This window comes from Cygnus olor, chromosome 2 (genome assembly GCF_009769625.2).
Source record: "Cygnus olor isolate bCygOlo1 chromosome 2, bCygOlo1.pri.v2, whole genome shotgun sequence".
Lineage (NCBI taxonomy): Eukaryota > Metazoa > Chordata > Aves > Anseriformes > Anatidae > Cygnus > Cygnus olor.
Genome location: NC_049170.1, coordinates 105,301,941 through 105,328,947, shown reverse-complemented (window position 1 = coordinate 105,328,947; position 27,007 = coordinate 105,301,941). Strand labels below are relative to the sequence as shown.

General features: G+C 42.0%; 1 protein-coding gene and 1 long non-coding RNA gene across 2 annotated transcripts in view; one reads left to right on the top strand and one right to left on the bottom strand.

Annotated features, from left to right (window-relative positions):
- Positions 1–2,018: 2,018 nt before the first annotated feature.
- Positions 2,019–27,007, bottom strand: part of SPIRE1 (spire type actin nucleation factor 1) — a 129,719-nt gene continuing 104,730 nt past the window's right edge. Inside the window, exons 9-16 of the mRNA XM_040549962.1 lie at positions 20,588–20,751; positions 16,281–16,371; positions 15,772–15,914; positions 9,484–9,621; positions 7,463–7,533; positions 6,944–6,971; positions 6,718–6,854; positions 2,019–5,588 (exon numbers count right to left, since the gene is read on the bottom strand). Of these exons, the coding sequence (XP_040405896.1) occupies positions 5,330–5,588; positions 6,718–6,854; positions 6,944–6,971; positions 7,463–7,533; positions 9,484–9,621; positions 15,772–15,914; positions 16,281–16,371; positions 20,588–20,751 (1,031 nt within the window). The 3' untranslated portion in view covers positions 2,019–5,329. The remainder of the gene's footprint in view (positions 5,589–6,717; positions 6,855–6,943; positions 6,972–7,462; positions 7,534–9,483; positions 9,622–15,771; positions 15,915–16,280; positions 16,372–20,587; positions 20,752–27,007) is intronic.
- Positions 21,769–23,033, top strand: LOC121066455. The gene is made up of 2 exons (XR_005817785.1): positions 21,769–22,037; positions 22,714–23,033. It is a non-coding gene; the product is annotated as an uncharacterized LOC121066455 (long non-coding RNA).

Genomic DNA, 27,007 nt, shown 5'->3' with positions numbered 1-27,007 from the left:
CCTCCCAACAGCACTCGCCACAGGTCAGAATTACGCGGGTACGCGGTAGCCTTTTCCTTGCAGCTCCAGGGGGAAGGTCGTGCTTTCACAACGAGTTTGTTCAATGAAAGGCGTAGCTGTGAAACACCACCTGTCCTCGGTTAAGGTGATCGAGGCATGATGCTCATTTTTATGGGAAGGCACCTGCAAGTAAGATCATCAGTTCCTAATTTGGGGCCCCGCTGACAGAACAGTTCTGACTCCTCTGTAATTTTGTTTCTAACCTGGTTGAAATGAGCAGCAGCTAAGGTTCAGGGCTCTAACCAGCTGGACGAACGTTGAATGTGACTGTCCCAGCTGTGCTGTGTAACGCACGATGCTTCCCATTTTCACAAGCAGACCAAGACAGAGCAATGAAATGCCATTTTAAACAACTTTTTATTAGCAATGCATAAACAAGAACTTGCATTTCAGTACTGCATAACATGAAAACAAGCAGAAATTGATTCTGCTGCCGTTCTCCGTGATGACAGCTGATGCCCCTGGTGTAGCTGAAGCCGCACCAAAGGTACGTGCGCAATGACAGCACAGAAGCAAGAGAAGTTCAGAGGGGAAGGGTTTGTGCTTTAGGACTGTTAATGTCCAAAAAGTGCCATCTCCTGCTTGGGCTTTTCTTTTTTCTTAAGGAGGGGAAAGGGTGGGGGGGAACCAACTTTATTAGAAACACAGCTCAAGTAACACATGCCTCCTTTCATCTTTGTTTTGCTTTCTGATTCAGGTAATGTAACCAGTGGCCCCTTTGATAGAAATGTGCCTGTCTTAAATGGTCTGAGCCAAACTGGGGCCGTGGCCTCTCAATGTCCTGTAAGCTGGGTCCTGAGACCATTTATGCTCACACATCAATGGGATTGCTTATATGCTGCCACGAGGGCAGTGATAACAAACTTACACATATACATCAGGAAACAAGGTCTGTGTCTTTCTGTATCACATCAGACCGAGCTAATGCACCTCTCTGCATGTTTTCCTACCTTTACTACTTTCAGCGAGTAGTTACCAAAAGATAGGAAGCAGTAATAAAAAAAAATCAGACGGAAACAACAAAACTGATCTTTATAGCTGGACTCAATATTCGTAAACATTTCCAGATTTACCTTAAGATATATACACAGATACAAAAAAAAAACAAAAAAAAAAACTAGAGCAGCTCCAAGTTAGCAACACGGAAGTACCACAAAATGTTTTGCTAACATTCACAGAACCCATATGCTGTAGCACCAGAGCATGAGGCTGCAGCAGCAGTCCCTCGTGCCTGTGTGGCGTCAGTGCCGCGGAGGTGAGCCTGAGGAAGGCGGTCCTAGAAGATGTACGCAGTGCTGGTGGAGGTCAAGCACGGAGACAGCAATCGTGAGATGAAAGCCGGAGCTTTTGAATTAGTTTTAAACTCTACAGCGTGCAGCCAGTGGCCAATGGTGAACGCTGATGCTGAACTTGCCCGGGAGACAGAGGGAACGCTTGAAAGAGAAGAGGGAACAACATCATGGCTCTGATTAAAAACGTTCTCCCCGCTTCTGGCTTAGAAACAAAATAAAAGCAAGCAACCTAACAAAAAAAAAAAACCACCCTCTCCAAGCGATTCCCAGCATTTTTCTCTCAAAGGCGAGAGCTGGAGATGTCTCAAAGCCTGTGCTGCGCGCAGGAAAAGTGGGCGCTCCTCAGCTGCCCCCTTCAGTGTTTGAAGTAACAAGACCTGGGTTACAGCACTGGGCTGGAAATGATGACTGCACGCTCAGCACGCCGCCGGGTTACATAAGCAGCTTTATTGCTATTCTACGAGTGCTTCCTTCCCTTCGTGCAGCCCAGCCAGTGCTCGGCTGCTGTTCAATCATTTTCGTTAACAAACCTGTGCCAGAAGAACCAGCTGACCGATCTTTACAAACCCACAAAAGCATGAAAAAAAAAAAAAAAAAAAGGCAAGCTGATAGAAATTTTACATTTGCTTCCACATGAATAATTAACACAGACAAAGGCTGTATAATGGAAAGGCATTTTATTTTCGCCCAGTAACACCCCTCCCAGTATAACAGAAATAACGGGAAAAGGGAGGAAAAAAAAAAAACCAGCCAACAAACCCCATAAGCAATAATGTCACCATGAACATTTGCAACTTCAGGTTCTGTACGTGTGAGAGCTGCAGCAAGGCTCTGCTCGCTCCCTCCATCGCAGCAGCGAGGCACAGCTGGGTTTGAATCCTCCACAACCAGGGTCATAGATGAAACAAGACCGACGCTGCCCGCGGCATTTTTAACTCCTTGGGTCTCCCACGGTCCATCTAAACAGGCTGTGGGCATATTAACGAAGCTAGAAAAATAACGAGATTGTAAAAATTCCCGGAAGGGAGCTCACTGTGCTGGTCCCACCTTCCTTTCAGCAATAATTCACTCTAAAATGCCTATGGAGAGCAAACTGCCTTGAGGGGCTGAAAGCGTTAACTCTAATAAAGGTAACAGCCAACACATATAAATAGGACTCGTTTTCTTTTTAAAACATCACGGGAAGGTCAGTTCCCACTGCATGATTGATGGAGACTCCCTAAATATTAATAAATACATTACACCTATTTACAGGCTTCCGCTTTCATCCTGACGCTGCCGCGAAGCTCAGAGCAGGGCCGGGACGTGCAGGGCAGCGCCGCGGGGCTCGCAGGCGAGCGACGGGAGGGGACCGGGGATGCCAGAGCAAGCAGCGAGGCGGAAAGCTACGACCAGCCCTCTCTCTCCGCAGAGATGCAGGCAGCGTAGGAAATGAGCTCCCCCCTCCACGCTACCCCCTGCGAAGCTGGCCGGAGGCTCAGCCGCTGCCCCACGGCGCTGCCGAGGCGGAGGGGCCTTGGCACGTCCCGGGGGATCGCTCGGGATTTCTCGGTCCTTGCTGCTGCCAGCTCTGCGATGCCCTACGTCCGTCTCAAAGGGGAAGACGAGCTGCTGGGCAGACTGCGGCTAAGCGGCTTGAAGATGCCGAGGAAGAGGACGGGGAGCAGAGAGTCAGAGCGACTGCAGCACGTGGGCAGGGCGCCCGCAGGAGAAAATCAAACCGGCGACGAGAGGGGGAGCTCAGCGTGAGACTTCACGCCTTTCTTTCAGCCTAGTTCTCCTGACGCACGACGCAGCGATCCCGAGGCCTGGTTTTGGCACAGAAATGAGAAAAAGTGCTGATGTGGCTGAGATCAGGCGAGCCTTCCAGCAGCAGCAGGGCCCTTCCGAGCAGTCCCTGCAATCCTACGTCCTTACCCCCCCACGCCAACACTCCGGGTGCTTTAACATGCAAAACGCTTCCAGAGGTACCCCAAAAAGGCCCTGACACCTGACCTTACACAGATGGGGCAGCCGAAGAGGGAGAGCTAGCTCTGGCCCTGCTTTTCCTGTTTGGTTTGGGTCAGAAAGATGTTAAAACGTTATTTCCATCAGCTCTGCATATGCAAAATCCTCGTTTTCCATTTAAAGAAAAAAAAGGAGGGATGAATCTCTGGGAAGGCTGAAGGAGACTTCTGCCTGTGCTTTTCGAATCACCTTGAATATATACGAGTGGCTGCTCCGAAGGCTGCAGCGTTACATGCGAACAGACCGACAGGGGAAGGGGAAGGGGAAGGGGAAGGGGAAGGGGAAGGGGAAGGGGAAGGGGAAGGGGAAGGGGAAGGGGAAGGGGAAGGGGAAGGGGAAGGGGAAGGGGAAGGGGGAGTCGTCTTCCCCTGGGCAGCAGCAGCGACCTGCGGTGAAAGTGGAGCCGAGCTGCCCGCACCACGGCACGGGGCCACCCCAGGGCTGCCTCCCCCCGGGCTTCCAAACGCACCAGACTTGGACGGGAGGATTTGTTTTGGTGAATGCACCATTAAAATCACGTCAGGTTAAATCCGGTCCCAGCTACTTTGGAGCAGTTCTGAGGTATCTCTCATTAATCCTTAGTATAGAAATGTTAATAAATAGATCTGAAACTTTTTTTCTGCTATGTCACTCTATAATACACTGCTATATAGATATTAAATACGCCTCAGGGTATTAAAAAATTTATGAAAAAGTTACAGTAGTTGATTTTCAAGTATTAATAACTCGGCTATATTAGCTTGTTTTGAAATACCAAAACGGTCTGGCCCTAAATTATAGACTAAACTCTGGCTACGCCTGCATTTAAAAAAAAAAAAAGTACTTGGAACAAAAAAAAAAAAGTGCAAAAAAAGCATGTGATGTCAGTTAACAGTGTACCATCGCTGGAACTTCTAACCAACTAGTCTAGCATTCTTTTGTGAGCAAACTAAAAAGGGAAAAAGAAAGAAAAAAAGGGATGGGGGGGAACAGAGAGACTGCTCCCAATCTGAGACAGCACCGTCCCAAATTTCAGCAGAATCCTAATTTTTACAGCCAAGTTATAAACCCCAGAAAAAATGGGGTTACCAGTGGATATGCTGTCAGACATAACGATAGCAGTATTTGCGCGCTCCCCTATGATACAAATGTACACCTTTACCCACCCTCTCCTCTGAGGAACCACGAGAACAACTTTACAGGTTTCCAGTCAAAATGAGAAGCCTCCCTTATGTCCTCCCCACGCGCTGTACAACTGTCTGCTACTAAAATTTACTAGTAATCATCATCGTACATTCGAGATAGAAAGTGAACTACTAAAACCTGCTCAGGAGACACTCAGAAGAACACTAAGGCTTAAGAAGGACAGCAGCTCAGGCTGCCACACGGGCCGACAGCCGTCACGTATTTTGCCCCGGTACACAGACACTGGGAAGTCCCGGGCTGGACCCTGATCTCAGAGCAACAGAAATGGTTCAAAGAAAGACCGACTGGACCACCGCCGCTCACGCTAGGTGCCTGGTGTGCGAATTGACTCCTTGTTTTTTAATCTAGGATGTGAGCATTACTAGCCTGGTAATGCCGATATGACTTACTGTTTGCTACCGTGCTAACACTGACACTTTGTTAGATTTGGTTCTCCATCAAACATGTTTGAGCTCATCTCCTGAAAAATGATTCGAAGAATGGTTAAAAAAAAAAAGAGGACTGAAAGCAAGAAAAAGCTTTCTAGTTTCAATGCACACATACAAAAGAGGCAACAATTTCAAACTACTGATTTTCTTCCAGCGCTGACCCATTGCATCCCATTCTGTACAGATAAAAACAGCCTTCTGTGTCTCTGGAAAGCATTGGAGTAGGAAATCCTGTGATCTAATGCAAATTCAAGCCTGTCGAGTGAAACGAAGCAACGGAATGAGAATCCAGTTTTCGTGACCTTTCTTATGGATGGTGACCTCATGAAGACAAAAGCAAAGCAAAAGGCACAAGGCTCAGATCTCATTGATAGTTCTTTCAGAGGGGCAGTATTCAGAGGTTCCTGGCGAGGACATGTAGAAGGACTGCGTTTTCCTTTTTAACCTGGCTCGCTTGTTGGCCAGAGAGAGGCTGCGCCGGCTTGAATTGATGATTTCTGAAATAAACTTCTTGCAGTCCACGCACACCTCCATCGTGCTCCAGTCCTCCATTAATTCTTTGGGAAACTGCAGCTCTTCACTGGACTTATCCACGGATTTGGACCTTGACGCCAACCTGAAAGGGAAAAGATCAGGACTCCTCTCACTGTTTAGCAGCATGGCAGTGGGCACCCAGGGATGCCTTCAGGAAACAGCAAGACAGAATGGTCTTGACTCCAGTTATCCTTTTTCCTATCCCAAAAACGACACCAGGAAAGCAAACACTACAGAGGACGGCATTGGCCTGGTTCAGCAAGATTGTAGGGTCACTAACTGGAGGTATGTGTAAAGTTTACCTTGGCAAGAACAGTCTTACTAGCAACTAAAACCAGATGATGTGCTTGGCTAATCTGACACAGCATCATAACACTAGTGATTTATGCAGAGCATTTATACTTTATATTACTTTAAAAAGGAGCATTTCATTTCTATTTAATTTCTTGGATAACTTTGGCAACTACCTGCGTATAAGATAAAATCAACGGACAATTTGGTAACATCAAAGTGAAAAAAATTAGCGGCTAGAGGATCTATCTGTGCAAGATAACATTAAATTTGGTAATTCTAGCCTGCAAGATTTATTTCCTGAGAGTCTATTCATACCAGAAAAAGAAATGCTGAGGATTTATTTGCAGAACCCCAGCACAGCTGAGGCTGTCAGGTCCCTCTGGAGGCCCCCTGCCCCAGCCCCCTGCCCCAGCAGGGCCACCCAGAGCAGGGTGCCCAGCACCACGTCCAGGTGGCTTCTGAAGGTCTCCATGAGGAGACCCCACGGCCTCTCTGGGCAGCCTGTGCCAGTGCTCGGCCACCCACACTGCTGAAAAGAGCCTTTCTCTGCCCTCTTTCTTTGCACTCTCCCTCCAGGTATTTATAGGCACTGATGAGATTCCACCCTGAGCCTCCTCTTCTAAGCTATAAAGTCCCAGAGGTACTACGGAAACAACAGTTGTCCCCGTGTCATGTTGTTTTTCACCTGTAGTGTGAAAAAGTTTTAAGACACACTGTTAATATTGTTATTTCTGGTAGTCAAAGAAGTAAATGGAGAAACATGGATTTCAGAACGCTTCCAAAAGGTTACTAAAAGCATTAGAAACATTTAAAACTACCAAACAAGCAGACAGTATCTTCTTAGTGATTTATAACTCAAGATGAAAGACTTCGTAAGCTCTTTCAATACACACCTATGAGCTAAGGTTGTTCCTCACCTGGGCATGCTCCGCAGTGATCGGTGGTGACTGGTGGAGGGTTTCTCTGGCCTCATAAAACTTTCTCCTCTTTGCAAGGTAGAAGGTCCCAGTGAGAAAATGGGGAGAGTAGAGTATGGCTTTGATGGCAATCGCATCTGTTGAGAACAGCAGAAGGAACATGCAGTATTATTACCAAAGATTAGAGCTTTTCAGAAACAAGCAAGCCACGAATTTGTTTACTTACTTTTTTGCAGCACTGTGAGCATACAGGCCTGCATAAGAAAATGAAAGCATGAATCATTTAATTGGGCAAAACTTTATTTAAATAAAGAAAAATGGATAAATATCCCAACCCCTTAAACAAACATTTTTATTTTTAAAGCTTCCAAAGAACTACACCTACAAAAAAAAAAAAAAAAAGGAAGAAAAGGAACTAACTGTTTTTCCTCTAAAGAAACATCCTTTGGTAACTGATGCAATAAATCAGTGATTCCGTAGATCTTCAGACTTATTGTCTTACTGTTCAAAAATTCACGTTTCTTTCACTTTTGGCCGAGAGTTTCAGTCCAAAGAAGCGAGACTGACACTTAGGAAAGATCTGTTTTAGTATACTTTTTTGCTGGTTTGTTTTTAAACTTTCACTGTTATAGAAATGAAAACAATCAGCAGTGTGCAGCAGAAACATTTGGGGATATCTAAGGTACGAACCCATATTTTTCACTCTGAAATGGTACTTGTTTATTAACAGATATTAAATATTTACCTCTTACAGAACTGACAAGTGTAAGACCAGGTAAAGAAAGAAAACCTTCTTGTTCGACAGCAAAAGCAGAGCTAAAAGAAGAACAGAGAGTTCACAACGTTAGACAAAATCCCACACAACGATGACCTTATCCAACAGTTGCCATCAGTTGAGACCAGAGTTGCAATACTACATCCAATTCTGTGGTCCATATTTCCAAGAGGATATTGAAAAGTGTCATGGTTTTGGCTGGGACAGAGCCATTTTTTGTTTTTTTTTTTTTTTTCTTCACAGAGGCTCACACAATGCTGTGTTTTGTATTTTTGATGACAATAGTGGTGATAACACAGGGATGTTTCAGTTGCTGCAGAGCAGCGCTCGCACGGAGCCAAGGACCTTCCTGCTTGTCATGTCCTGCCAGCGACCAGGCTGGGGGTACGCCAGGGGCTGGGGGCGACACAGCAGGCGACAGGGCAGCTGGCCCTGGGGACGTCCCACACCGTGTGGGGTCATGCTCAGCAGTAACAGCTGGGGTAAAGGAGGAGGAAGGGGGGACACTGGGAGTTTGTCTTCCCAAGAAACCATTAGGTGTGATGAGCTTTCCTGGGAGTGGCTGAACACCTCCCTGCCGATGGGAAATAGGAAATGAATTCCTGGTCTTGCTTTGCTTGTGTGTAAAGCTTTTGCTTTACCTGAACTGCATTTATCTCAGCCCATGAGTTCCCACACTTTTACCTTTCCAATTCTCCCCCCTGTCCCACCAGGGGAGAGTGAGCGAGAGGCTACGTGGTGCTGAGCTGCCTGCTGGGCTAAACCACACCAGTCCGTTTTGGTGCCCAACATGGGGCCTGCAGGGTTGAGTCCAGATTTGTAACTTCATATATTTAGAAATACTCTTTTAATTTCCTATCTAAATTAAATACTTGGCAGTTAATTATTAACTTACTTTACTACTCCCTCAGCGGTGTTTATATCAGTGCTATATGAAAGGTAGAACCAAACCAAATCAAAACAAAACAGGACAGTAAAAGTAACAACAGTAACTATTATAACTGAAGGACACAGGAACAAATGGGGATAAATTCAGCCATGAATAAATCTGGGCTGGAAATTGTTCCTAACCATTCATATCAGGTTCTGGAATATTAGGTAGTTGCCTGTGATAAGATCTGATGATTTTCTTCCGATCCCATGTTATTGAAAACTAGAGAAATTCCAGGAATGAGCTATTATAGCTATTGTACTTGAGAAAAACTGGTTTTATAGTCCCATATGTTTAGTTTAGTCAAAGGAGGTAGGGATCACAAGGCCATTTATATGAAAAAAAGGCATTGAACAAAGAAAAGGGTTTTCTGTCAAACAGCAGATGACATACTGGAATCCAAAGACTGGATCCCTTTTTTTTTCTTTGGTGGAAAAAAAAACCACAACACCACAAAACCAACCGTTCAGAGACAGAAATCAGTATATGCCAGACTGAAAGCTGTAGGAGACTGTATTTAAAAGGGAACTCCATTTGTGAAGTATTAATATCCAGGTACAAGAAGAGAGACACTGGCCAATTTACAAGAATTTTACTGAAACTGCTTTGCAGAAAAGTTGGAAAGAAATCAGATTTGGGACTTATATTTAGGATTGTTTTGGCTTTTACATACTTGCAGTTCTCTAGTGTGCTTTAAAGTAATACTGCAGAAGACATGGAGGCAGAAAACACCTTAGTGAAGTTTAAATACGCACTTAAAGATGTGGTCTGATTATTGCAAAAACTGCTGCATTTTTGTAGAAGATATAAACAAATTAGGTATTTCCATGAAAAGTTTTGATGTTTCTGTACATAACTCAAGGAAGCTGACCCATATGTTATACATTATATATTGGTGGATACCAACTTTTCTCCAGTACAGGGTAAGAAGCAAATGGATCTAACTAGCAAGCTTTGACTTTTGACTCCCAGCTTTCTATCAGCTGGAACATGTAAAGCAGAGGCTTGTGGGACCAACCTCCCTCAATAAGATAGGGCATCTCCACAGACTCAGCCATACCTTTCCTTTTTTGAGAGCGGTGTAGACATCTTTATATTGCTGGTACTTTTCCAGCTCTGCCTTCACCAGCACCTGACGGATGTGCATGACTTCCTCCACCGTCAGAGCCAGACATTCCACCGGGTAACAGAACTCCTCCTGGAAGCCAAAAAAACATATGAATTCAAAGCCACATTGCTTCTTCCAAATTTCAACTTAGACAACCAACCACCTGGTTAGTAACTCCAGAAACAGAGGGTTTCTCCCTTTAAACTGGAATAGCACTGGCTCATTCGTGGGCATCACACGAGTTTCAAACTGTTTGAGACTCCTCGAGTGTGATCTAGTTGGTCTGATGTTCAGCCCTCACAACAATGACAGTTTTCTTTGTTTTTCCTCCTCAAGCCACTTGACCCTTCTCTCTCCATTTGTCTTTTATTATGAAGATTATTTTGACAAATCAATCTTCAGGTTTATAATTTGAAAAGAAAAAGAATTTGGCCCATGGTATTACTTTTAAGTATTCGTGAAGACCCACAATTTGCTCGAGACTTTGTGGTGCCCAGAGTGGCCAAGGAAAGTTGTTAGTTGCCCATTCTAGCAGAATTTTTTATTCAGTGGTACCACATCTTGGCGCTCACATGAGCAGAACTACAAAAAGTCGAGGCAACTCAGGCAGAAAGGCTCTCCTCTCTGCCCCCAGAAAGTAACAACAGCAAGTTAGGCTTTATAGAATAATCTTCAAACATAAAGCATGAGAACTGGTTACCCAGTGTTGAATTACTGACGGAAGAGAATCAAACAGAGAATAACAACCCAACGATCACAAATGTCCCATCTGCAAAATTTCCGTATATTCTGTATTACAGCATGCTGGAGAATATTGAGTAGAGAACGCCTGAATTTGGTACCAGAGAATAAAAAGCACCAACCCAATTTGTAATCCAGCCCTGTAGTTGATTATACAGTTCCAACAGAAAGACAGAAACCTCTGTGGGAATTCCCATCGCTTTATGCTTGGTGAACCTTTTCAGTCAGCCCAGAGGGGCTACTGTGTGGCAATGACAATGACATCTAATGCTGTCTGAATAAAGGAAGGAAATTTCTCCTGCAAGTACAAAGACGCGGCTGACAGTCTGGAGATCTAATTTATAAATTGAAGCCATGATTCAGATTAATTGTGCATTTCTCGATTTGCTTGTATTCAGAGTTCTGTTCTGTCTTTCCATTGGATTAAAAAGAAATTTTTTCTACGTTGCAGACCTGGCAAACATTAGCATTTAGGAACCACCACATTTTTAAAAACTGTTGTCTTACCTATCTAGAAAGGGAACACAAAGAAACTTCACTCTGTTTAAGGTACCCCACAAAAGACTAGAATTGAGTTAACTTTGTTAGATTTGCCAGCTGAATCTTTGGGGCATATAATCGCTAGTTTTCTTGAAAGAACAAACTATGTCAAAAGCAACCGCAATTTGCTCTGAGGTGTAACACAGCCCGGCCAAACTAAATGACTTGTGTTCGTTAGGAGGAACTTTCCAGCTAACCGGCAGCTATCAGCATTTCACTCGGGGTCCTTCCCATAGCAACTGCCTCGCTACAGAGAAAGCACGGCCGCGGGCCGGGGCGAGACGGGAGAGGAAGTGGGTGGGAAAGCATGGTGCACACAATGCCAGCAAAAGACCTCAGTTCTGCATCGTGGGAGACTGGGAAGCTGTCTGTAGTGAATGAAGGTGGACTGAATGCTTTCGATCAATCAGAGCTTTAAGTCCTTTAGAAATAGGTTTCTTACTTGAAGGCACTTCCTTCCCACTCATGAGCGCCCACTCCTTTAATTTATAGGACGATGATGTCAGTGAATATTGCTCCTTTGAAGACAGGCTGTAGATCTACTATAGGTGTAGAGCAGCTACTAGGGGAATAGTGTGGGTCTGCTGTCGTACCAATCAAAAATGATTACTGCTTCGGCAAATAGAAATAGCTAGCAGGCAACAGGGGAAACATAGAAAAATGTTCACAAGTTTAAATGCTAATGTTTTAATTCCAGAGGTTACACAAGGACAACAAAATGTTAATGCAACATTAAATGAAAGATAAATATTATGCTGATTTCAGAAAACTGCTTGATTTTTTTTTCCCTTTTTGGAATAGAAATAAGTACACAAGAAAATCTTTTGTTTCAACACTCGCTCTAAGGCATTGAAATTAACTAAAATTACACTAAGCACTGACTAAACTTCATTAAACAACGATGCTTTGGAGTTATTGCTCAAACTTCAACAATAATCTGCACCCAAGTTAGGCAGCTCCAAACGAGAGAACTTTAGTTCTCTGCAACACTTACAGACAACGGAACATACTAAAGACAAACTGTGGCTTGAATTGTACTCAATAGTTATTTCAATATTAAAGGTAATCAGTATTCTTAAAGGAAAAAATCTTACTTAAAACACTAATTTAAACTTGGAGTTTCCGTGATCTTTATGAGAATTGGCTTAACACTTCAACTGTGCAGTCATTATATGCACCACAATAGCTTAACGTGTATGTGTGTAACTAACTTTTTTTACTCAGGAAAAACAGGTAGTAAGAATTACATATCCATTATGTGAAATAAAGTGCTTTGTAGGTCATTCTCAGCATGCACACACCTAATAGGTCCTTATGACTAGCTTTTTTAAACTAATATACTCCTTGTAAAATTTCTCATTAGAAGATGTCACTAGGCGATCAAATGGGCTGCACTAATAAATTGCAATATGAACATGTGCCAGATTGGCCTCTAAGTTCTGCAATTAATGGTTAATCAAGCACTCTAAACTCTCACTGATGTTGCAGACTAAATGTTTCTAAGAAGCTCAGCTGGATATCTCAACTATAAACTCTCCTGCAGAAGGTTTCCCACTCTGACTTATCGGTTGGGACAAGAAAAAGAAGGATAAATTTAAATTATTCACGTTTGATTCTACATAGGGGTAAATGAATCAGTTTTTCTTGTTAGTCAGTTTGCCTTCCCTGGTACATAGCTATTAGTTATTCTGCAAGCTCTGATACATAAGTGTGCTGAGGACCAAAACTGTATGTAGGTTTTCAAGTAAAACAGATTGCAAATGCCCTTCCATTCTACATAGTATAACTTGTTAGAAACACAAGAGCTTATTCTTTTCGACAGTCCAAGGATTACAATAGTTTTGCTGGGCTTTTGCTGCAGGATCTTCATGTGCTGTAACATTTAAGGTCTGTCCCATTGATAAATCTTGTGATGTTGCATTTTTAGTTTGCTGTCCTTTCAGAACTGATTTCTTTTCCCCGTGAGGTGATTGAAGACACACAAATATCCTACACACATTGAAATCAACGTCAATCAGGTGCAATGTCCCAGCCTAAGCTTTAATTCTTGCCACAGCTTAGGAAGTGCTCCCCTAAGAGGGAACATGCTGGTGAAGGTGATTTCCAAAGCCAGCAAAAAGAGGCAAACCTTTGCGGGTTTCCACCTGCTGGCAAAAGCTCTCTCACAGAGATAGTACATAGCCCCTGCCACCCCACACATGGCTGCTTCAACGGGATGAGAGCTGAGCAGAGAAGCTGTTTGCATAGTTGAAAAAAGTGGTCTGAAAGTCATCCTTGGAAATAAACTCGTTATCCTAGGAACCTGAACAATAGATAGGAAGCAGAGAAGCGAATGCTGTGTATAAATGAAATCATTAGCTTTGGTCCTCTGGGTCATGAATAATAATGATGATGATGATGATTAAAAAAAAAAAAAGCAAACAAACTACAAAGACATTCATATGTACATCTCAGGACACTGGCTTCATCTCACTGATTAAGCACCAAGTAAGCTCACTGCAGTAAGCTCACCACCAGGGCAATCCCCCCGAAACTCACTGAGCTGCCCTGCCTGTCCACACAGCACTGGTAGGGTGACATATCAGTAGGACGGTATTTGGCATTTTTCCAAATTTGTTTCCCTTCCCCACCTACTTAGCTCTAACTCCTTCTGTCTGATGAGATGCCAGTTCACAAAACCATAGTTAGTATGCAAGACAGACCAGTTTCTTGCTAATCCTGCTAAGAGACAGTAGAAAACTCCTGCCTGTTTTCACTGGTATTGAGAGCTATTTATTGACGAGGCCTCTTTCACCTTGAAGAGAAACTGCAGTCACAGGAGCAGGTGATAAGAAATGAAACTCCATCAGTCCTGGAGGAAGGGACGAAGAAGTGTGAAGTCAAATAAAAAGTAAATAATATTCTGCAGGTATTGCGAGGCGTTCAGTGAAGGAACTGCAATGTTACGTAGGCAGCACCTGGCGCAGCCACTGAACGAAGCTGGCATCCTCCGGGGAAGGAAAAACTGCAGCAAGCCAACGCGTGTAACTGGGACAGTGCCACCATATCAGAAACCATCTACCAAAACTAAAAAGAAAAGTATTGTGGGAGTTGTCTGTCACACCCTAGAGGGCACTATTGCCAAGTTAAAGAATTTACTCTCCAGGCATCACATAAAATAGGTTCTCATTAAAGGAACATCATTTCAGTACTCCTTTCCCTTCTTTCTCGCTTTGTAGCCAAAACCAAGCTAGGTGACAGTTCTTCAGAGATCAAAAAAAAATCAAGCAGAAAAGAAACTAGTAAAAATTTTTCCCATCTGTTCCCACATTTGCCTGACTTACCTAAAGCCTTTTCCTCCCTCTTCCTTTAATGTTTTTAAGCAGGAGTGGAACAACTGAATTAAATTTTCTTCAGTGGTTTTATTTCAGATATTATCATCCTAGGCATATGTCAGTAAACATATGCCTAGAAACAGGTATATACAAGAAAACACATACGTGGCCAAAAAGCTTCTATTAAGAACTTGTTTCACCTATTTAAAATAACAGCCTCACAAATTAGATTTTTAAGTTGTATGATCCCCTCAAATACATGAGATGAGATCAGTATTATGATGTACCATATTTAGGTACATTAAAAATGTGATGAAGCAAGTACCTCACCATAATAAGATGCTTTCTTCCCTCCTGCCTTAAAACAGTACGTATGTGAATGACTTTGGACCTGCCAGAAAATAAACCCTGTGCTTCCCCATATAGTGAGTGCAGCAAGCAATGACAGAGCAATCCACTTTATATGATAGCATCTTTGAACACATGGTGGAGGAACCTTCCAACTTGGTTCTGGTGCAACATGCTACACTCCGAGTTCATTTCAGCAGAAGTCTACTTGTGTTTTGTGTTTATCGATATGCTACAAATTGAACTTCACCTTGAATGAGAAACTACATTCTTGTGGAAGGATATAATAAAGAAAATCCAGCAGACCCTCTGAAATGAAGAGGAGGAAGCATGTAGTGGGAATATTTGGAGATTATTTTCTTGTTACAGTTTAGTTTCATCAACTAATTAATAGGTTCAGATCCCAGCCACCATTGCTTGGGCCAACAAGAACACTCTTCAAAACCCACTAATACAACTGCTCTAGAAGACAGGGTGAGTGCATATTCCCTTCCCTTCAAAACCAGGATGTGTTTATTGATTTCTCTATTCACCAGCACCTCATGGGGCATACTTCAAAACCCTGCTGGTAGGAAAAGAGACGAGGAACATATCCTGCATGAAATTACAAAGCACTAATCAGTATGTCGGCATAAAAGAACCAGGATTTCATACCCTTTGCTGCTTATACTCTGTTGGAAAACAGCTCTCAATTAAAGCTAATTGATCAAATGTACTGTACTTTCTTTTCAAGTAGTAACACAGCTTTTTGCCTCAGTGACTTCAACAAAGCAACACAGAGAAACCTTGATTTGGATTACTGAAAGAACTTTCACAAGTATAAACATTAACCACACAAGTTCTTAGAATGGGAAGAAAAGAAACCATTCCATTCATTCAGCCATTAACTAAAATACTATCAACAGCTAAAAAAAAAAGAAAAAAAAAAGAAAAAGAAACATAAAAAAATAATAATCCAGAGCTTTGGAGTCATCTCTATTCAAATTGAAAATCAATAAGGTGAAGTTTGCCTGTGTTGGTAATATTTTGAAATAAAAGCAAGGCACATGGCGTTACCCAGAGTCCTAATCAGAGTGCACACACTTTTTGAGGCACCTATACCCGGGATTTTGGATCAAAATGATAGAGAGAGAGAAAGTTCAAATCTTGATTTCAAAACGTCTTTAGTAGCCAAGGTAGTTTCTGAATTCAGGAGTTTTCTTTGAGTCAAGTTCTAATCACACTGAAGCCAAGTTTTAATTTTCATTATACTCTTAGAATGCCTCTTTTTCTCTCTCCTACCACCCACTCCACTTACAAGTGATCTGGAGCTCTGTTTTGAAGGTGGTAGAAACTGTCTCACATTGGTTGGTGTTTCCTTTTCAATGGAGTGTCGTCTCTGAGGTGGCTGCCGTCTCTCTGGCTGTGGTGTAGATGATATGGGCAAGAACTTGGGAGGCGCTAAAGATTCAACCGGTATAAAAAAATTAGTTCTCTGAAGAGGGACAATGTTGGATAACATTGCTCAGTACTTAAAACAAACATTGATTTACTAGAATTCCTACTACTGGTGGCTCAAGTGACACATACACACCCAGATCATCTTCAGTACAGGTACAGTATTCTATATACATATAGTATAGGCTAATGCCTTGCACTCAGTAATCACATTTGATCTATTCAGCTGGTTCTAGGGTTCATCTTTACAGATTTATTCCAGTAATGTTCAATTTCAGCTTCCAATAAAAACTTCAAGCAAAATTCATGTAACAGAAGGGCAACAGAAGTGTGTAAAAGCAGCCACTGAGCTCTCTAATCAAAACTTACTCTTTCTGCTGCTGGTGCCTTCCTGAGAGGGGTCTTCCACTTGTGAGGGGGAGATGCTGCTGCTACTTGTTGATTTATGCACTGATTCCTCCTGGGTGGAAAGAGAAAAAGAAATAGAATTCCTCAGAAATTGTTTTTTCTTCTTTTACTGCTCCTTAGCACACAGAAATCTCAAGCTATCAAAGGTATTTTATGGTGTTAAATCACTCAAAGCCTTAGAAGAAGTCCTCAGTTAAACATTGACTCTACACAGCACTGCGTAACTTTCTAAGCTTGACTTTTTCATAAACTGGAATAAATGGTACATTATAGGAATTCAGTGTATTTAAGCACTGCATGGAATAATAGGATCAAAAGAGAGGTGCATGAATCCACTGTAACCTGTTACTATTCCACCAGTAACTGCTCATTGTACTCAATTGCTAATTTGCAACTACAGGAGATACATTAAGCCAACTTTATGTCTCACATTAGTAAGGAACCAGCAGTTGGATTTCTCTGGTCTTCAAAGGAATGAGAGGTCCTCATACAAGTGGCTCAGATACAGAGAAATTAATCTGATCTCCACTGCGCTGTTCTCTAATTCCTAATCTTGGTGCATTTCTCTCCTTTCTTCTGTATTTAAAAGAACTCTTATTTGTTTCATCACAACAGCCAAGAGCAAGTCCTGCATGATGAATGAAAGGCTTAGGCTAACATCTTTCAGCTTTCTAACACGTTATGCCACCAAAATTAACAAATCCTTTCACCCCAAACCTCTGTCTTCAGCCACCAGATACTAGTAAGATACAGACCATCACAGGAGCCTCCCAAAGGAACAGAGTTGAAGGACTGATCGTGAATGCTGTTTAGCTCTAATGTGAATGCTTTTAACTGAGGAGATTCATTTAAATTGCCAAGATTTACAGATCAAACAAGGGACCTGCTCTAATATCCAGCACGCGGCTGAGCCTCTCTCTCACGGATTTCTTTAGTTACACGAACTGCAGGCAGGAAAACCCCCACTAACTGAAAGTGCAGCCTTTGGTAACAGCAAGTCAGAAAAGCAAAGCTGGCAGGGTCACTTCAATGGACACCAGGCATCACAGGACAGGGGCCCTTATAAATCCCCACCAGGTGATCTGTACTTTGTGCTCATCCCAAGGACACGTAGGCACTGTATGCAAGGATACTGTGATGTATACTCTTCGAATGCACTTGCCTCAAAACAATATTCTGCAAAGGGACTCCAACCAGCTCAGATCCCAAAACAATACATTCACTTTAACATACCCAATGTGCTCCTTCCAAGCATTTGAGATGGGAAGACTGTAAGAAAGTCTGAACAGCATATTTAATTACAACAGCTGTTGGGCTTCCAGAATCCAGAGATCTTTCTAGATATCTGCTTCACGCCACATGGTTGCCCTAAGAGACCACTGCAGAACTTGCAGGATGCGCTGTTCTCTGGATGTGGTCCAACAGAGCTCACAAGTCTCAAGTTAAACATTTACATTTTGTGAAGGAGAATAACCCCTGTACAAAGCGAACCATTGAACTATCCACTCTCCAGAAGTCAAATCCATTACTTTTCCATTGCCGGAGAAGCTAAAAAGCTAAGATGAAGAACTAGGAAAGCTGTCAATCAAAAACCATAACCATGCTGCTCTGCTGCTTATTTCTATGAATGAAGAGCAGCCAGCACTTCGGAGAGAATGGAAACCAGAAGTACATTGTTTGACACAGTATCCTACCTGGACAACAGGTATTCCAAGTCTGTCATTTCTAATTACTTCTGCGCACAAACACATGCAAGGGAAGTGCTATTACTGCCCTACGATTTCTCAGACATGGAAAGCGTGTTTTTTTTTTGGAGAATGAAATCTTGTGCAGGAACCAAATCTTGTGCCAAACCTTCCTACAAACTTCTTCGCATCAATACAGAAACTGTTGACTATTATGGTAGGCAATCAGACACTTTACATGTGAGGTTAGATAACCCCACCATCTGGAATTGCGCACTTCTCCACAGAGAAGTAAACAATCAGAACATTCGTGTCCTGAGAAAGCTGCAGCTTTAAAGGCATCACCTTAAAACACCTGTCTATGTTACTGACAAAATTTTTGTCCAGATTGCTGTAGTTTCATTAGGAAGATACTTTTCCTAACTGTATTAAAAATTACTATTAGATTTCTACTTCTTTTAACCACACCAGGCAATATGGCACTCCCTGCTCCCATCCGAAACCATGATTTTAGTGGAAATGAAGAAAAAAGCAACGACAGAATGTAGGAAGGGTTTGTACAATATTCATCCTTGCCAGCAAATGGGCATAGGGCTGTATCCTATGGGCTGTATCAGACCTTTTCTTTCACCTCTGGCTGGCAATGCAGTGTTGGGGTGTAGTCAGAAGCACAATACAGCTGAGAGAACAAAGGGGTGCAGAGGAAAAAAAATGCATCTGCATCTCAGCCCATTTGGAGGTCCATAGCTCAGCAGTGCAGGTATTTGCAGCCTGTAATTAGGGCATAACAGTCATAATTTAACTCCCAGTGAGTAACTCTAAATAGGTTTAGTCCAATTCAAATTGCAGGCAAAGAGGTGCCTGAGTAGCTTAAAGACAAACAGGACAACACATACACTCTTCTGTGTGTTACATACAAAGCAAAAATCAGCAAAAAAGACATTTTTACAGAGCAAAGTTCACTTTCATCAAACGTTCTATGTCCCATCCCTTTTGTAAGCTTGGAAGATTTCACCCCAAATCCCTCCAGTATGTTTATTTACACCACGTTAGTACTGTTCCTGAAACCCAACCAGTACTCTGCTGGGCATCTTAATCATCCTACTTGCTTCACCAGCTACTTCTGTTGACTCAAACCAATACAGCATCTGTTCTCTGTGACAGCTCGATGTGGCTGATTTATTTTTCAATTTATCTTTTGCTGTATGCCCCAAAGCTTACTCCTTATGATTCTGCTTGCCTACACCGTATTCCCTAATCAATAGCCATAGTCACATATTTTATTTCCCCCCCCTACAAGAATCACTTAATGTTTCCCTTTACAGAATTTTCTTTTAGTGATTTCTGCTCATTTTTCCACGTGAAACATCATGCTGCATTAGCTTCAGGATGCGCTGACCTACAAGCTGAGAAGCTCTAAGTTCGAGATCCAACTCTTTCATTGGCAAGTCTCAATATTCCTGCATTCTGCCCAGCTTCATTAATATTAACAAAACCTCATATAGCCTCTATTGTAATTTTAAACACTGCTGAGAGATTTCAGAATGCAAATCGCTTTGGCTTTCAGAATAGATGCACCAAATTATGCACCCATACAAATCACCCATAGGATAACCCCTAACACAAAGAGGGCCAACTTCTCATGGATAAAGAAAGTACGCAAGAAGATATATTTATCCCCACATTTATTTCTCTCCAGCCTCCTATCTCTCAGCTTAGTTGCCTTTGTAAGCGCCCTGTCAGGAAACCCCACCCTCCTGATTTAACAGAGAGAAAGAGTCAGGGAAGACTGCCTTCCCCAAGCTAAAATTAGCCTCTTTATTCAAAACCCTGCCTGAATGTGCTTTCCAGACAGCTTAACTTTTAGAAAGGTTCCAATGCAGTAATATTACTGGTCCAGAAGACAAAACTCTTTCTTGAGGATATAATACTGGTGCTTCTCGAGGACTATATATAATGTGGCTTTTAAGCTATAGAGCTTTTTTAATCCATTCTCCGTTTTATGGTTTTTAAAAATCATTAACTCTCCCTTTGAGAGAGAATGGATTCAACATTGTGTCCCCATCAAAGTGGTATTTACTTGTCTCTATCTGTGAAACATTTGCTGGGTGTTAGTTCCCAAGCCTACATGACAAATTAACCCACTGAATTTGCACTGAACTGCAACCTCTCCGGCATAGCTGATGCTCTTTACTTAACAGCTGGGACAACGAGGCTGGGCTCACATCTGAGGCCTTCAATGACAGCTCCTGCATGGGTGCCAGGAGGATGCAAACCATTTGCCTGCATCATTCCCAAAAGCATAATTGCTGCATATGCACTGTGGACAGCTACTGGGCATTTATGAAAAAAAAAAAAAAAAGGATATACTAGGATTAAAGACAAAATCATCATTTAAGTTTTTTAAAGAATACTCTCATTTCTGAGGTCTGATCTAATATTCTTGAAGTTCTGCAGGCTGGCAAAACACTCATGGAGAATTCACATTACAATCTACACAGACACTTCTTAGCGGATCAGTTCAGCAAATTAAGGAACGAGACTGAATTCTGACAAACAAGAAGTTGTGTCCTGATGTTTTACCTCCGAATCTGAGCTGTCAAGTTCAGCCAACGTGGGAGCCTTAAGGAGTCTCTTTCGTTGCACTGTCACTTGTGCGGCCCCATTCTGCTTTCCTTGTGGTGCCAGGCCACCGTTTGCTACAGAGGCATCCACTAATTTTCTTCCAGCCTCTGGCGCTGATACATCTAGCAAAAGAAATAGAACAATTGGTGCTTGGACCTCGTGCGCTAAATAGAACAATCAACTTTTATTCTGCCTTCTCAAAACTTACTGTCAAGGCAATTCACACAAAAGGGAAAAATATTTTGATAGTTATACGTGTGCAATTATTTTACTCCAGCAATACACTGCTCAGAACTACAGGCAATGGCTTGTGGCACAGAAGCAATATGGAGGAATGAAAGCAGTGGAAAAAGCAGCAGTGCAAAATACTAAAAAACAACCTCAGACTAATCCCAAGCAACTCTAAAAAATAATTCCCATGTTGAAACCGAAAATATTCTTCCTTCAACTTACAGTCTGTAATTAACTAAGTATCAGAAGAATGCACAACCGTATCTGGACAAGTGGGTTTCCAGCGAATCTGAAGACAACACCACACAGAAATTATGAGGTTAAGCATGGAGTAAACCTAGTTATTCCTGTGAGGACAGAATTACACTTCGTTCTGCAGTATACAGAAAAGGAATGAGACCGAGCTAAATAACTAGCATTCATCAAAAATATGCGCCATTCCCTGGTTTGCATGGTCATTTGTATTAAAAATATGTCTGCGATGCCAAATCTTCATGTAACAGCAGCAACACGAGGATCCTGCTCTATTTTCATCTACATGAGTTTTACAAGGATGTCACTCCACCGAATAAATTACTCAGGATTTCTGCCAGTGTGCAATGAAGATGCATGACTTGTAAGCCCAGGGTCAGCTGTGCTTAGCCTAGCTTAGCTTACACATTCAGATAATGACCTAGGCTTTGATATTTTAGGAGGGCTTAGATTTGGTCTGATAATTCAGTTTTGTCCCTGTAAACATACAAAGTGCACTATTCCAATCTGAAGAAAATTATGTTAGAGGGAGAAGGAAGAGAAGCTTTTTATCTTCCCATTTGCATGTATGCCTAAGCATCTGGTCTTTCTACAAATGTGTTTTTCTACACATCTAATTATATGACTCCTTCCCCAGTCTTGTAATAACAAAGTACCTCCAGGTATTTCAGGGTTAGTGTAATGAAGTGTTATTATTCCCATTTTTACACACGGTGACGAGAGGCAGGGAAGGCCGAATGACTCGTACCTTAGGTTACCAGGAGGACTATGACAGAGTAACGATAGAATCCAGGTATTCCCAGTGCCGACAACACAAGTACTCACACATCACTTGGAGTCACTTGCATCGCTGCCCTGGTCTAAACAGACACGGTCACTGCTGCCACAACACAATTTGCACTGATAAAAGCTGTTCTTGCACTAGGTAAGTTAAAACCGCACAGTATAGACAAAGCATTTGTTGCAGCAGTAGATCTGTTTTACAACGTTCTCACTGGAGCAGCTATTTAAAAGGAATAATAGGAAGAATAAGTTAAATGAATATATATGTTGAAGAATTAATTAGGTCATTGTTAAATGCTGAAAACAAAGAGAAAGGACAGGGGACATATTACAGTTCCTCTATAAATCATACCTTCAACTGGGAATGTAAGAAAAGGGGATTATTTGGGCTATTAAAGCCATGGTGACATTCCAAGCCTATGAATCGTGTACTACAGTGTTATTACTGCCTTCAGGTCCTCCCTACAAAGAATTGCAATCAAAGACTTAGACTCTCTAACCTTTAGTTCCTATCTTCAAAGGCTTTCCTAATGGATGTCCTGACTAGCACTATGGCTTCTAGGTCATGTTTTTTTCCCTACTAGATTTTTGCGAGTACAGCATGGGCGTCCTCCACATCAAATGCATTCCTGCCGTAACAATCGCTTAATGCAATCCCAGAAAGCGACAGCAGGAAAACGAAAACCAAACTGCCTCACCTCCCTGCTGCCAATACTTCTCGAGACCTCATAATTAGCTGGCATGCAGTTGATTGAAGAAGCTCATGGTTTCCCAAATGAGCAAGAGAAAAACCTTTGATTTGTCTTTTGATCGCACAGGGTGGTACCTGGCCAGACCGGCCAAAGCAGCAGCCCCAGCACCATAGGTGACGTCCCTCCTCTCAAACTTTCCTGGATGGTGACTCCCCGCCCGGTGGTAGGGAGGCTGGAGCATGGACTGGAAGTATTGTTGGAGTCACTGGGAGAAAAATGATGGGACAGCCAACAGTATTGCCCTCCTTGCAAAAAACTGTACACACAATAGGTTTGGGGAAAGCAAACAGGAGGGAAGGTCCACCCGACGTCCCCTAGCACTAAGGGATGTGATATAGAGAACTATGTATTCACGGTCCATGACATAAATTGCTTGCTGTTGTTGTTGTTTGCCTGGTTTGTTTTCCAAGAACACAGGCCCCAGAAATGGAAATTTCCGAACCATATTAGAGGTAATTTATGAAGCCAATCACTATCTAGAAAGCCTAAAACTGTTTTTATTTAAGCTTACATATGTATGAGTTGTTTAGAAACACACTGTTTATGACTTCTGGAATAGCCAATGAAGCTTTAGGTGAATCTAGAAGACAATCCATAGTATTTGTTTTGAAGGGCTCTTCGGTAGGGACTAATCATTTATCGCCATTCTTTCCTCTAGAGACAAAAACAGGGAATGTTTATAGAATTTGCAAACACTGAAGAATACCTCCTTCCCTCAAATAAAACTAAAAACTCATCCATTTATAAAACATTTTTGGACAACAGTGATTGAGTTCAGTTTATCACTCCTGCAGTTATAGTACTGGATATAAATGGATTATCGTAATTTAAGGAAAGAATCATGAAAATTCAGTTTCATCCAGCAGATTTCAACAAAAATAACTTGTTCCAAAATTAAAAACAGAATTTGTTAGCTCATACAGAGCAAAAATAGTATCACTTTGTATAAGCTATTTTTGTGGTGTACTCAGGCAGCAGAAACATTACCATGTGGCAAATAATCATATATCACCATAAACAAGTTAAAACTAATCAGGATAAACAAGTCAGAAACAATGAGTACAGTGATGCTTATTAAAATGAGTATGACAGAAGAAATTCATGGAAAATTCACTGAAGCAAAAAAAAAATTATTATTTTTTTAAAACAGCCTAGAATTAAGACTTTATTAGATAATCAGACACACTGGGAGAGTGTCATTTCTCCATGTTTTCAGGCAGCGATTACAATGCACAGTACCTGCAAATTGGATTAATGTTTGGTTTCTTCTGAGATTCTTTTAAACTATCATTACAACAGGCAAATGAAAGAGGTCTTGGATTTGATTACTTGAGCTTTGTGTTGGCCTTCCCTAACTAGCCAAAGAAGGGGGAGAAAAAAAACCACACAGGATAATAAGAAATTCACCTTGATCTACATGTAAGATTGTTTCTTATGAAACAAAGAATTAAGCAGACCACACATTACATGCAAACTACAGCAGTCATGTAACTAACTATATGTTGTCTGCTCCTAAGCACCTCTCCTTAGCAAATAATGACAACAGAAACCTGAATTTGGTTCTGTACAGCAAGTGTACTCCTCACCCTCATCGTTTTTACACTGAGTTTGAAAGAAGGCTGAAGTGGAAAGAAGGCTAAAATGGGTTTGCAGAATTAATACTCGTTTACATTTTGCTAGTTATGATGCCAGTATACTAGGAAATATTATAGAATGGATAATGGTAACAGAGGTATGCTGCTCCTTTTAATGGGCTGGGCTGGTGAAGTCAAACATGAGAACTAATATATCCAAACGGCTGGTCTTTTGCTGGTGCTTGCATCACATTCTTTATTATGTTATCTAAATGAAGAGATTACTGGGACTTGGTGGAGTTCCTTCCTCACACTGGTGCGAGGCATAGGTCGTGCAAAACCAACAGTAATACACATCATCTCCCGGCACTGGAAATAACAGGAATAATCCCTGTGAAATTTGGATTTCTTTTTTCTCCTCTCTCTTCTCCCCTGTTCCCTGTTGCTTACATAACAGCTTCAAAAAGGTGTGCCCACAGCTTTGAGGTAAGAACTTGAGTGTTACGAGTATGAAAGACTGGAATTCTGAGCCATATTCAATGCTGCTCTTAAGCTATTTTTCTATGAGAGAAAGCAGCCAATGCCTGCCTTAGTCCCTAGCTGATACCAGAGTACCTCTCAGACTATTCTCATTACACGTGCCTACTGCTCGCTCCTTCTATTCACCATCAGGAAAATGCACTCCTCCTCCCCTCCTCGGGATGACAGCAGCAGGGAGATACGTGGCACTGGGCAGCATGACATTGACATATCAACTACACCAGTGTGGTGCCAGAGAAAGAGGCAAACAGCAAGTGTAATAAAGCCCTGAACCTGTCCTTTAGCACTTAGAAGAAAACAATTCTGATATTCAGCAGGTTTCTGCTTTTGTGACAGAGATTCTGTCAAGCAGAGAGCAATGAAAGCAGTGAAAGAGCAAATATGTGGAAAGAGTGATCACAGAATGAAAGCACAGACTACCCCACCTCCAAAATAATGAAAAAGAAAAAAAGTAAAAACATACAAAGCAACAACACTCAAAACAACTGCTTATCTGCTTACTACCTACATCCCAACACATCAATTTCATTTGTACCGCTCATCTGGTGTCTCACATCCAGCTAACTGGAATGTTTTAGTCATCCTGAATTAAATTCTAAAGACAATTTATCAGCTCACTCAGTCACGCAATGATACTACTTGCTTAGAACCACATGACTTGGAAAAAAAACCAAAACCGATCACGTTTAACAGATGGATAAAGAAAACAGGAAGAGTTCTTCAGTGGTCAGTAAAAAAGTGCAAATCCAAGTACAGCATAGATTGCTACGAAGCTACTTCTTCAAAACAAAAACATCATGGTAACGAATTAATGGATCATGAAGGGAGAATTTACAAAATATTTTGGGGATTTAGACAAATGAGGATGTCTCAGGATTCTTAAAAAATAAAAGGCAAAAGAAGAAGCAAACAGATACATGCAGAAGGACAGATCTGATCACTTCCCTTTCATTGGCACTGGCACATTCAGTTTTATAGCCTTAAAACCGAAGGAATTGACAATTTTCAGGCATATCTGAAAGCAGCAATTTTTTGAAAACTGAAGTGTGACAGCTTATGACGTTATCTGACTTCCAGGGGACGCTTCAGCTTTCTGTGGAGTAAAACATGACACCAAGTGCACGCAGAATTTGGATCCCACCGGACAGCCGTAGCAGCTGTACCATACAACATCAGTGTAAGGTTTCACAAAAGGGCTTGAGCTGGATCAACAGCTTGCCACCGCCTCTGACGGGGAGAGCCTGTTCCTTCCTCCCATCCACCCATGCTCATTATCTACCCAACTCTCTGATCATCTGGTCAGATAGTGAACAGGTTTAAAACCCTAAAAATAGCAGAAAACCAACCTCGCAAAAAAATTTAAGTATTTGTGCCTGAGTTACGTGAGTTGAACCAGTTTATCTTGTGAATAAATGAGCGCAGAGGAGGAGGGGGAAATCACATGTTTGGGGGGGGTTTTGGGGGAGAAAAGGAAGGAGCAAGAGCCCACCCCCCCCTTCTTGGCAATGGCAAGCTTTTTACTTGGCCATAACATGAAACCACATTCAGAGATAGATCACTTGTGAACTTCACACCTATATTACAAAGCTATTGTATTTTATTATATCATGGTAATCAAATAACTTCTATATGGTCTTTCTAGTTTGCAGTGGGCCAGCATTTCAATCAGATTATGCCTTTTTAAGGGAAAGTGAGGTTAGAGAGTGGATAGAGAAACAGAGGAAGAACACTCTGCAAAAGTACTGGGTGAGATGTTTCTGGGTGCAACTGGAAGGAGGGAAGGGAGGGTACAGCTGGTGTTGCTTCTTCACAAAATGAGGGCATGGATTTATTTGGTAACTTTTTTTTTTTTTTCAGAAGTCACCCAAGGGAAATTAGGTAAGAGCCAACATAAGAGCTCTCCTCAGTGCACAAATCTTTGAGGATAATATAGAATATTTATAGCCTCGATGATGGAGTCTTTAGGGTTGAGCATCCTGTTAGTGCACATCGAAGGAGGACCAAGTTTACTTTAGGGCTAGAAGGCACAAACTCAGGAGTTGCTGTCTCTGAAGCTGAACACATTTGTACAGTCACTGCTTACCCTAACTATTGCCCACTAAGAGGAACCTTTAAATTTGGTATTAGATAGTTGACGAAGATCACCTATTGAATCATCTCTATCAGCTGTTGGCAGCAAACCCTAGCAACTTACTTTGCTAACCAGGAAAGCTGGAAGGCTTAACCTGTTTTGAGTGAATGTCTTT